The following is a 12,977-nucleotide window of genomic DNA, read 5'->3' as shown; positions in this document are numbered from 1 at the left end:
ATTACCACTCTCTGTCTTCTCCCCCTCAACCACCCCTTTATCCATAGCAGCAATTTGCCTCCAATGCTCCAATTTGTGTAGCAGTCTTCCATGTGCAACAGTATCAAAAGCCTTTCTAAGATCCAAGTATATAATATCAAAGTTATTCCCTGCATCCAGTTCTTTTGTGACTGCATCATAGTATCCAATCAGGTTGGTCAGGCAAGACTTCCCCTTAACAAAACCATGCTGTGTCTGAGCTATAACTGAAGTCTTGTCTAAATGATCCTGCAGTGCTTCTTTAACCAGTGCCTCCATTAATTTTCCTGGAACAGAAGTTAAGCTCACAGGTCTATAATTACTTGTGTCAGCCTTTGATCCTCCTTTGTGAATTGGGGTCACATTTGCACATTTCCAGTCTATGGGTAAATCCCCTGAGTCCAAGGAAGCTCTCATAATTATGGCTAAGGGTTTGCTTACTTCCTTTGCTGCCTCCTTTAATATAACTGGATAGATCCCATCCACCCCGGGTGCCTTTCTTGTGTTTATCTTCAACAGTTTCTCCTCCACTTTACTCCCAGTTATTTCAAGATTCTGTAGCTTACTGCTAGAGTTGAATACACCTCTGGCATTCCCCTTGCTGAATAACTCCTCATGTGTGAATGTCGATGCAAAATATTCATTTAGTTTGTTAGCTACCTGAGCAGGATCATCAACAGTTGACCCATCAATATCAAGTGGACCAATCTGATTCATCCCCTTCCTTCTAGAGTTTACATAAGTAAAGAACTCTTTGCTGTTTTTCTTTGCATCCCTTGCCAAGGATTTCTCGTAATCTGCCTTCGCCTGCCTAACCTCCTTTGTAACTTGGTTGCATATCAACTTGTATCTATCATAGGCTTCTGTGTCATGTGTTAATTTGTAAGTATCCCATGCATTTTTCTTCTCTGCCATATGCCTCATTAGTTCATCTGACATCCATTTTGGCCTAAACCTTGAACAATATTTCTTAGTTGGTATGTAAAGCCTAGTAGCTTTCAAGATAAGTTCTTTGAATGCTTCCCATTTTGAATTTGCTGTTGGTAACATCATCAGTTGGTCCCACTGTATAGAATTTAAATACTGTCTCAGTCCATCGTAGTCGCCTTTACGGAAGCAATAACCCTTCCCTTTACCCCTAATGGTAGTTACCTCTTTCAGTAAATCCCACTTCAGCACACTGTGATCACTGCCACCTAGTGGTTCATTTATCTGCAGATTCTTAATGCATGAAGAATCACTGCTGATAATCAAATCAAGAGTATTACTCCCTCTAGTTGCCTCCCGAACATGCTGATGTAGAAAACAATCATCCAATAAATCCACAAAAGCCCTGCTAGTGTGTGAGTAACCAGCCCCCAAATTCCAGTCAATATCTGGGAAATTAAAATCTCCCATTATAAGACTCTCTGATTTACTGGCCCACTCTATTTCCCTGTACAGTTCCTTATTATACTCATCAGAGTCATTAAGCCTATAGCACACTCCTACTCTCAATTTTGATCTCCCAATGCTTATGTCACACCAAACTGACTCAACACTGCACTGTCCAGCGATGTCGACTGGCTTCACTTCCTTGGTTTTTATGTGTTTCTTAACTAATAGCATAACCCCTCCCCCCTTCCTATCCTGTCTATCCTTTCTGTAGACGTTGTACTCCCCAAATTGCATTTCTGCATCCCTTATATCTGTGTGACACCACGTCTCTGATATCCCAACAATATCTGCCTTTGATGTTTTGAGCAATACCTCAAATTCATCAAATTTATTTACTAAACTCCTAGCATTGGTGTACACGCAAGTATACCTGCACCTGTTTCTATTCTTAGCTACCCTAACACAACCCAAGTGTTTACTTGTACCGCAATGGCTCCCAGCAGTCTCTGAAATACCATGCATCTTGTTTTTCAGGCTTCTGCTCATTCTAATAGAAGCAGTGCAAGAATCTCTTTCACCTCTGCCAGTGGCTACTGTCAATCTATTGGTCTTTGTCTCCCCCCAAGCTAGCAGTTTTCCGACCCACCCAACACTGCCTCGATAGCATCAGCAAATATTCTTGCACCCTTTCTATTTAAGTGTATCCCATCCCTGTAGAAGCAATCTCTCCTGTTAATAAGTACAGTCCAGGCTTAAAAAAATTCTACCCCTTGAGCCTTGCACAATCTTTCCAGGGCCAAATTGATCGACAAGGCTCTCATCATATACTCCCTCCTATCGTGTCTGGGCAGAATTGCAGACACTTTCAAATTCAACCCTAATTCTCGGCTTTTGTTCAACAGTGACCTGTACTTGTTAAGTAATTCTGCCAGTCTCCTACTCTTAATATCGTTAGTGCCAACGTGTACAACTATATCACCTTTTGTGCCCTTAAAAGATGATATTCGCTCTACAACGTCATCAACCTTGAAACATGTCTGGGTGGTGGTACTCACTGAGAATAAGTAACAATAGTCTTTTCTATTAGTGAAGCGTTACTTATTCGAGGTAGTGCAATATCATGGCAACTCGTTGCGAAGGCAGAGCACAATATGAGAAAGAGCAAATGATGCCTACAACAACTACTTTGTAGTTTCTTAAGAGTTGTCTATGGTGTATCTACACACCGATATTATATTAAAAATTAGGAATTTTCAGATAAAGGAACCACTAGGTGACAGTGAACACAGTATACTGATTTGGGACTTACTTAAAGATGTAGCTATGATCAAGGTAAAGGGAAGTGTTTTTGTTTTCATAAAGGTGATTACAGAGGTAGTAGTAGTAGTGGCATGTGATGCAAGAAAGCAAGTGTATGAGCTTATGCAACATCAGCCAAAAAAAAAAAAAAAAAAAAAAATCACAGTTAAAATCTTAGTACCTACAGCATTAAGTACCATTTATATGTTTTCATTTAATTTTATTTATATAATTTTTTAGGTAATCTGCTTTTATTTTTCAGGCATTTTTAATTATTTCCATTATAGCTACACCTGTCAGGTCACCATGCCTACCCGTACACTTATCTAATCTATTTGCCTATATGTCATTATATTTGCTGGGCATTTCTGCTATTATACCAGTGTCCCAGATCCATAATCCATTATTATATATTATTATTATTTTTTGTTCTTTTTTATATGTTCCATTTTATCACTATAACCTATTATAATTCTTAACTATATATATATATATATATAGTTAAGAAACTTCCCTTTAACGGACAGCCATGGGGAACGAAAATCTGTCCGTTAGAGAGAAGTGTCCGCTAACAAGAAGTCTGAGGGAGAAAAAGAAAGAAAAGAAAGAAAAATCGTTAAATGTTTAATGTAAAATTAAATTAAAATATATACAGATTTTGAACAATATTTTTGTAAATAATATACAATTACATACACAAGAGATAAAGAAAAATCAAACATTTAATGTAAAATTAAATTAAATTATATACACATTTTGCACAATATTTTTGTAAATAATATACATACAATTGTTCTATGCATATTATGACTTTATCTTAAGAAAAATACATACAGTAATCACTTATTTTCTTCTGCACCTTCTTCCGGCTGATAATTTTGTTTTCAACATTTGTTTGGAGTGAAGAAACCATCGGAAGTCCTTCAGTACCTTCTTCAGTGGCGAAAAACATTTTTAAACAATTGATTTGTATGAGCGCTTCTTTTATTTTCATCGGTGGTTCGTCGTTAATATGTTCTTCGACAGAATGACCTCCTTCCATTTCTTCATCCTCATGAGGAACTTCTTGAATAATATCGATGATAATGTCATTGATATCTAGAGCACCATCTTCTGTAGTGAGGTTCGAGTCTATATCTTTGTAGCCAGGGTCACTTGTAGCGGAAGTATTGTACATTATCAATAGATGTTGAAGTTCTTGTCCTTCTTGGTGCTCCACATTGCTGTTCACAACTTCAGTTTTTGCGTTTGAGAAGCCAGACTTTACAAAACAGTTCACGACAGTTTATTTTCTAATTGCGTTTACTGAAGAGGAAATCCATTGAATCGCATCTAGGATGCTGATTTTCTTTGCAAGGTCACTCGCACATGTTACATCGTTCATGTTTGCAATGAGATGTCTTAAAACACGTTTTCTGTAGTGAAGTTTAAAATTTTTTATTATCCCTTGATCCAAGGGCTGATATTCTGCAGATGTGTTTGGTGGCAGACAAACGATTTGAATGTTGGACAATTCGATGTGCGGGTGAGATGCAGCATTATCCATGAAAAGAATAATTTTTCTGTTTTGACGAATCATATTTTGGTTAAAGTGACTTATCCATTCGCTCATGATATCTCATGTCATCCACGCTTTTTTATTAGACTTCCAGTCAACATTCAAAAGATTCAACTTTATGCTCTTGAAACAACGAGATGTGGTTTTCCTATAACAAGAGGTTGTTCAAAGTCTCCCAGCATATTTGTACACAATAGTACAGTCACAATAGTTTTGCTGCATAAGAAAGGAGATAAATCAGAAATCGGAAATTATAGACCAATTAGCTTGTTATCCCACATCTACAAGTTGTTCACAAGGGTCATTACTAACAGATTAGAAAGAATACTTGATGAGAATCAACCGAAAGAGCAAGCTGGCTTTAGGACAGGATTCTCAACTATGGATCACCTTCATGTAATATCACAGCTAATGGAGAAAGCAAATGAATATAAAACACCACTATGCCTGGCATTTGTGGATTATGAAAAGGCATTTGACTCCATACAGCATAAGGCAATGTTTCGGGCACTGGAAAGACAAGGCATAGATACCCCATATATTATGATTTTGAAGAAAATATATGAGAGTGCTACCTCCTTTATTAGACTAGACAAAGACAGTAGCAAATTTGAAATTGAGAAAGGAGTTCGACAAGGAGACACAATATCTCCGAAGCTGTTTACTGCTGCCCTTGAGGAAGCTTTCAGAAGATTAGACTGGTTGCAGAAAGGAGTCAATGTGAACGGAGAGTACCTAAACCATTTACGATTTGCAGATGACATTGTGGTTATAAGCCACGATCCCAAAGAATTAGAGGAAAATCTTAACCAGTTATGCACAGTTAGTAAGGATTTTGGACTAAAGATGAATATGGCTAAAACAAAAGTAATGATGAACAAGTATGCCACGGAAAGGGAAATAATGATTGAAGGAGCAGTAATTGAAAAGGTGGAGTCATATACTTATCTGGGACAAGTTATTAGCTGTAATAATGATAAATGGCTGGAAGTCAAGAGAAGAATAAATTTTGGATGGATAGCATTCAGGAAATATAGTCACATACTGAAGAGCAATATCCCAGTTTGTTTGAAACGTAAAATAATGAATCAATGTATACTCCCCACCATGACTTATGGAAGTGAAACTTGGGCACTCACCAAAAGAATGGAAGAGAAGCTGAGAACTACACAGCGAAGAATGGAACGAATTATATTGGGAATCAGACTGTTAGATAAGAAGAGAAACACATGGATTAGGCAGCAAACTCAAGTAAAGGACATTCTTATCAAAACTAAAGAACTAAAATGGTCTTGGGCAGGACACAGCTCGAAGACATGATGACAGATGGACTAAGAAAATAACAGAATGGTATCCAAGAGGAGCTAGAAGAAAACCTGGAAGACAAAGTCGGAGATGGATAGATGAAATTCATTAGTTTTTGGGTAGTAAATGGATGGCCAGTGCTCAAAACAGAAGGAACTGGAAAGTTGCTGGAGAGGCCTTCATCCTGCAGTGGATTGAAAATGGCTGATGATGATGATGATGAGTACAGTCAAGCGTTCCTTAGAAATTTTTCCGCCCTGGCACCTTTCGTTTTTTAGACTCATTGTTTTTTCAGGAAGAGCTTTAAAAAACAACCCTGTTTCGTCACAGTTGTAAATATCCTTAGCTTCAAAATCACGACATAAATCTTCCAATTTAACGGTCCACTCTGTTACAACCCCAGTATCAACAGATCCACCTTCACCACTTACGGTTTTCCAAGAAATTTTATGCCAAGTTTTGAACTTGTCTAGCCATCCCACAGAACTCATTTACTCCCATAGATTTCGCAACCTCCAAAGCCTTTTCCCTAATAATAGTCCCATTAATGGGAATTTTTTTAGCACTTTCGCGACAAAACCACTCATGCATAACATTGTCAATTTGAAGTCCAACAGTTTTCGGGAATGATTTTTGAACCTGATCGTTTCCATGTTGCCAAAATTGTTTGAGCAGTTCATTTTTTTCCTTTAGGATGTCGCTTACCTGCGTCTTCCCGATTTTGAATTTTGCAGCGAGATTGCGAACACTATTTTTTTGCCGATCATATGCATTAATGAGTTCGACTTTATCTTTTAAAGTTAAATGTTTACAAGAAGACATTGTGCACTTCACACGACCTGAACAAAACTGAAAACTGAAACTCAAAAGACGAAAGGCTGACCAAATTCCCCCCCCCCCCTGCACATACCGAATTCATCAGAAGTTTTACACGTGCCTTAAAATTCTTGGAAAAGGGTTTAGAACCGCGACGTAAACCTTGATTAAATTCAGAGAATCGGAAATAGAAAATAAACACACGATTGAGGCAATACATGGAAGAAAAGTTCCTAGAAAAAGGGCCATGAGCTCTCCCGTTATGGGGAGATCAAATTAAGTGCTAATCTAAACGAAACAGTGCAGATTGCCTGTCCTCGTCCGTTACAAAGAATGTCTGCTAGACAGAAGCTGCAAACATGTTAAAACCAATAGAGGTGAGATGGGGAATTTGAAAATGTCCGTTGTAGAGAGATGTCCGTTAAAGAGAGGTGTCCATTAGGAGAAGTTTCACTGTATATATATATATATACTGGGTGGTTATAAAATACGTTTCCCTATTCAGAAGACCCTAGTGTCAAAATGGTTAGAGTTAGCACTGTGAAAATCGGTGGGTATATCATTTAGGGTATGGGGAAGCGATTTGTAGAAGGAAAAAAATTATTTCAAATTTCCACCACCAGGGGAAAAACGGCACTGCACATTTGTAAAAGTTGTCATTTACTTCAAGACATGCTGTTTACACAAATGACATCCTGTTAGATAAAAGCAGGAACTCCACTGCCACCATCAGTAATCATTATGGCTCTTACAAAAAAGGAACGTGCTCTTTTAGTAAAACTGTTCTAACCAGAATAATAGTAAAGCTAATGCAGCACTACATGAATATTGAAAACTTAAAGGACTTTTGACATTGTCAGTGGGGCTTCGAAAACTAATAAAGAAATTTGAAGCAACTGACTGGAGAGTTAGGTTTAATTCCAGGCTGGGGACAGACAACCACGTATCGGAACGGAGGTAGTGGATAAAGTGGCAGTTGCAATGATCAGAATGCAAAACACTACCAGTCAGTAGTGCCTGCGAGACTAGTGTCAAGAGACTTGAACCTTCCTTGGTCTACTGTACGTAAAGTGCTTTGAATAATTTTACACTGGTTCCCGTACAAGATTCACATAGTTCAAGATCTAAAGTCTTGTGATCAGCAACAACAAATAGACTTTTCTCTACGATTTCTGGTTTGTATGGAACTTGATGATACATGGGCTCGAATGATCATGTGGTCTGATGAGGTACATTTCACTCTTCATGGAGCTGTAAATGCACAAAACGGCCGAATATGGGAAACTTCCCGCCCATCTGCTGTGCATGAAAGACCACTACATAGTCCATACATTAGAGTATGGCGTGGATTCACAGCAGAGTTTATAATCGGACTATTTTTCTTTGAAGAGTCTATACCTCATATCCCCGCCAGGTGTACAGTAACTAGTGTACGGTACTGCGCTCTTTTAAGGGATCACATTATTCCCACTCTAAGACCATAGTGTTCATGCAAGATGGTGTCCCTCCCCACCCACATTGGTCAACAAGTGAAGCAACTGCTCTGTTCAACATTTGGAAATGATTGCATCATTTCTAGAGACTTTCCGCAGTTCTGGCCAGCCCAGCCCAACCCAGCGTGATCACAGATCTCAATCCCTGTGATTTCTGGCTATGGGGATACCTGAAAGACAGTTTACTGTGGCAGCATACAGATGCTTGTCGATTTGAAAGCAAACATTAAACAGCATGTAGCCAAATTCTCAATGAGATGCTATGCGAAACTGTGTCGCACGCAATCCTCCGTTTTCAGAATGTCATCTCAAGTGAGTGAAGGAAAGCACATAGAACAATATCTGTAGATTTCTAAGTTCTGATATTAAAATCTAATCCTAAGTTAAGTATTCCATCTCATGTTTTACAGTGCTAATTTCTCCCTTGGTGGCAGAAATTTTAACTAATTTTTTTTTCTTCTACAAATCGCTTCCCCATACTAAATGAAAAACCAACCGAATAGGGAAACATTTTAAAACCACCCAGTATATATACATACAGTAGACTCTCAATTTTCCGGGATTGATGGTAATAAAAAATTCCAGGATAATCGATTTCCCGGTTAATCCAAAAATGCAGCAAGTCCCTGACATACGTAGGAGATATGTTCCAGGACTTCTTACATAAGTCGAGTTTTACGTAACTCGGGAATGACTAATAAAATATTTCTACTATATCCCTGATATGCCAAAATTACAAAAACCACATAATATACTCAGAAGAATGAAGAAAAATAGTTATATATTTTTAATTAGTTCTATTAAAAATTTTATCTGGGGACAGCGGTGAAGTAGCCGGAGTGGCACATAAGAGAAGAAAACATAAAAGGAAGAAAAAAATGCATATTAGTACTGTAAAAACTGATATGTGTTTCCATAGCCTTGGTTATTATAGTTGATTTCATTGGTGGCGATCCCTTCACTACTTCTCGTATTCTGTCTTTTTCCTTTATTATTGTGTTCACTGTTGCCACTGACCAATCTGAATTCCACATGTTACTGATAAAATGTTTGGCCATTTTCATACATCCTTATTTTAATTTTCTGATCCAACTCGATCACTTTCCTTTTCTTGATAGATTTACTAGTACTGCTGTCACTTATTCTCTTAGTCGGCACCATGATAACAATCAAAATTAAATTTTCTGAAAAGAACTTCACAGGGTTAAGGCGAAAACTCACTATTATCACCCCACGTGAGCTCATATTTTACTAAAGCACATTTCTGGAGATCACTGCCATAAAACAATAAAAACAATTTGCACTTTCCGGGTCACTGGGCTTTTCTGTTACTGCAATTCATTATAAACCGGTGGCAAACTCGATCTTATTGCATTTGTAATAATACCAATAGCTGAAATTCTGTGGGTTTTTAAGTTAGCATTAGCATTAGCATTAGTAGAGGCATTTGATGCAAGAAAGCAAGCTTATGCAGCATCAGCCAAAAAAAAAAAAAAAAAAAAACCACTTCCACTTCACCCCTCTGTTCGTTCAAAATACCTGTCCAGCTGAGCCTTAAACTTATTTAGGCTATCAACCTCCACCACAAGGGATGGAAGTCTGTTCCACCAACCAACCACCCGCTGGCTAAAGGCAAATTTCCGCACGTCTATCCTACATCTGTCTTTCCTCAATTTGAATTTATGCCCTCTCAGGTGATTTTTCTGAGCTAGAGGAAGAATCCCATCAGCATTGAGCATGCTTAAACCATTCAAGGCTTTATACACCTCTATCAGATCACCTCGCTGGTGCCTAGTCTCCAGACACTAATTTGCAAAACTTAAGCCTTTCTTCGTAAGAGCACCCCTTTGTTCCATTCACTAATCTTGTTGCCCTTCTCTGTACTCGTTCCAGCAGCTCTACATCCTTCTTGAAATGAGGCCTCCAGACCTGTATACAGTACTCTAGGTGTGAGGTATAAGTTACAGTATTATAGTGAAATGTGTGTCCCCTTCACTGGAATCTTTAGTCATATAAAAAAAATATAAATAACGTAACGTAAGTCTGAAACTACGTAAGTCGAGGACTTACTGTATCGAAAAATGTTCAGCAGCCTACTTAAAAAGTGTGACAATAGATAAAAAAAACAAAAAAACTTACCACGTACTACTTGCATGTCCAATACAATGCTTCCTTTTTATTTTTTACGATGTCGATTTTAAATCTAATAGCTTCCTTTTATTTTTTACAGTGTCGCGTATGGTTTGGTCACAAACATTATAATGGTTCATTAGAGATTTAACGGATGCACTGTTTTTCAACCTTTGAATAATTTCAAGTTTTTGTTTAACTGAAAGCACAACTGTTTTTGTGTTTACCAATCATTTTCGCAATTTCTAGACAAAAAAAATATATTTACTATAAAAAAAACTTCCACATCCTTGACATAAATGATGAAACAAACTTTGTCTTTTTTGCAGTGCAACGGAACACAAGAATTGCTGCGACACACTGAAACAAACTAACATTTCTTCTCCTCTTTTTTTTTTTTTTTTTTTTTTTGAGCAGCGGTTGCAAGATAATAGGTACATTATCTCCCAATGACAACTTATAATGCCACTTATAACTTATAATCCAATCCCAGTAAATCAAGAGTCTGCTGTATATATATATATGCTTATCATACACATAGTAAACCTACATGTAACTATCCATTGTATAGATGATATGTAGGCTTATTATGTATGTTTTTTTTTTTGTTTGGTCAACCTTTTCTACTTTTATTTCAGGCTGCAACAGTAGAGAGGAAGAAAGAAAAAACAGGAACATGGTTTAGTACACTGAGTGGGGGATTTCAGGTAATTTTTTTACTGTCATCAGAGGACTTTTATTAATTTTTTTTTACAGCTTAGTCTTTTTTTTTTGTTCCTTTCATATTAAAAATGAATGATTTCATTGATGTCTTATATTTATTGTTTTTGCTTTGAAAGGATTTTTAATTAAAATAATATAAATTATCTTAGGTTACCTATGACAGTATGGGTTCTGTTCAATTAACTTTCTTGCGTCTTCTGAGCCAAGAGGCTTACCAAAACTTCACTTACACATGCGTGAATTCTGTAGCTTGGTATGATTCAGAGAAAGAAAATTATAAGTCATCTATCAAACTGCTGGGCACAAGCGGTCATGAATTCACAGCTGATAGTTCCAAACCTCTTATTCTTTTTGATGGCTGCAAGGTAAGTTTATCAAGTGATTATTACTACCCACAATAAATGTGAAAGATATTTATAAAATTTACCATATTTGAATTGAAGTAGTATTTATTTATTTATTTATTATTATTATTATTATTATATTTTGGAATCAGTTGATGGCTAAACACATTCACATTCATTTTTAATTGAAATGCAGCTTTTTAAATCTTATTTTATAGTAAGGTTTCAACAAATTCTGCTTTGCAATTCCAGATATTGCCTTTTGTAAGCTCATATCAGACAACTCACACTATGATCTTCTCTTCTGCTTTCTTAGTGCCATACAAATTGTAAACATTAACAATGTTTACAATTACTTGGAAACAAATAAGATATGGCAGCACCTACTTGAAAGTTTCTATACAATTTATAAGTAAGCATATTACTTGAAATGACCTTCAAAACACACACATACATAAGTAAAGATGCGTCCAGTGCACACATACTCATGAAAGGGTTAGAAAAACAACCAACCCTTCATACTTAAGGGAAGGAGCAGTAACCTCTTCTTTAATATAAAGAAAGTGTGAATTCACTGTGCAGTAAGTTGCATAATCATCATACAAATATGTTATAGCTTACTAGTGTGCTGGTCACCATGATAGTACAAATCAGTCCTGGGCTATTATAGTTCCATTCACAATTTCTTCCAAGCTATTAAGAGAGATTTTCAGAGAACCATTACCTTGAATTACCATTACCAGAGTAAATCCACGAAAAGACTGCAGATGGTGCATTTCACTTAGACACATGCGTTGTACCTGTATAATTCTTTTGCATTTGATAACAGTAGAAAAATACATTAAAAAGCAGCATAATTAAATATAAAATCTTTATTACTTAAAGTTTTTATACTGAATAGGTTTACTTTTGGAAATATATCATTGCATTTCCACTTCTTTTTCTAGGTGAGGAATGGCAACGGCAAATCTGTGTTTGAAGTGCGGTCGGTACATTTAAATCATCTCCCATTAGTCGATTTTCTGCCTGTTGATTATGGACTTCCAAACCAAGCCTTTGGCTTTCAAATTGGACCTGTTTGCTTCAATTAACTTTCTGCCTCCTGATGAATATCAACTATAAATTCAAGATCACTGCCACATATTTGTAATTATGAACTGAAGAGGTCATGTGTTGTTTTGCTACTGTTAGGGGAATATGGCAGCAACTGTAGTAGTCACTGTTGAATACAGAAATGTTATATTTATAATCATATTGTCTTTTGTGCAATGATGTTCGGGATCATTATGTATTAGAAAGTTTTATGTAAGATACTGTTTCATACATTTTGAAGTGAAGTTTGTCTGTTTTAATGCTTTATTTTTTATTTACAGGTAATCTTACTGCTTCAAGTTGCATTTTTCCCATATGTAAAAATCTCAGCATTCACTTGCAAACTGTGTTGAATGAATGAATGAATAAAAAGACCTTTATATTTCATAATATATTTGTTTTTTTTTTATCAGTCCTTTTTTACCAATATCAGTCATTAATTTAAAATCATTAAATCTGGTGATAAGTTATGTTTTGCAGAAAGGAAAAGACATGTATGATATTACCGATATCTGCTAAAATCTGATTAAGTGTAAAAGGTTCAGAGAAATATCTAAAAGTGGTAAAAATATTATGGTGTTTAATTAGTGAAACACAGGCAGTCCCTTAATATAATTGCACTATTAAGGCATTACAGCAGTTGCATATTGGAGGATCACCAGCTCTTGACAAAAAGAATGCATAAGATAGATGTGTCCTGTTTGAAGCCTACTAATTCTTCTCTTTGATTTTCTGTAAACTAGAGTATGGTGCTTTTATTATGAGCTTGATCTGATATAGCTTGTATCTCTCCTGCCTGTTTTACATCATTTTCCATGTTGA

The 12,977-nt window shown here is 36.4% G+C and overlaps 1 protein-coding gene across 1 annotated transcript in view; it reads left to right on the top strand.

The window, feature by feature from the left end:
- LOC150083829 (uncharacterized) overlaps positions 1-12,337 on the top strand; it is a 607,249-nt gene extending 594,912 nt beyond the window's left edge. The window contains exons 61-63 of the mRNA XM_090375392.1: positions 10,635-10,703; positions 10,869-11,084; positions 12,011-12,337. Of these exons, the coding sequence (XP_090231518.1) occupies positions 10,635-10,703; positions 10,869-11,084; positions 12,011-12,154 (429 nt within the window). The 3' untranslated portion in view covers positions 12,155-12,337. The remainder of the gene's footprint in view (positions 1-10,634; positions 10,704-10,868; positions 11,085-12,010) is intronic.
- Positions 12,338-12,977: the final 640 nt, after the last annotated feature.

This window comes from Mastigoproctus giganteus, chromosome 6, assembly GCF_048544385.1.
Source record: "Mastigoproctus giganteus isolate SK-2022 chromosome 6, ASM4854438v1, whole genome shotgun sequence".
NCBI classification, from domain to species: Eukaryota; Metazoa; Arthropoda; class Arachnida; order Uropygi; family Thelyphonidae; genus Mastigoproctus; species Mastigoproctus giganteus.
Note: the sequence above shows the minus strand (reverse complement) of the source record. Positions and strands in the feature narration are given on the sequence as shown.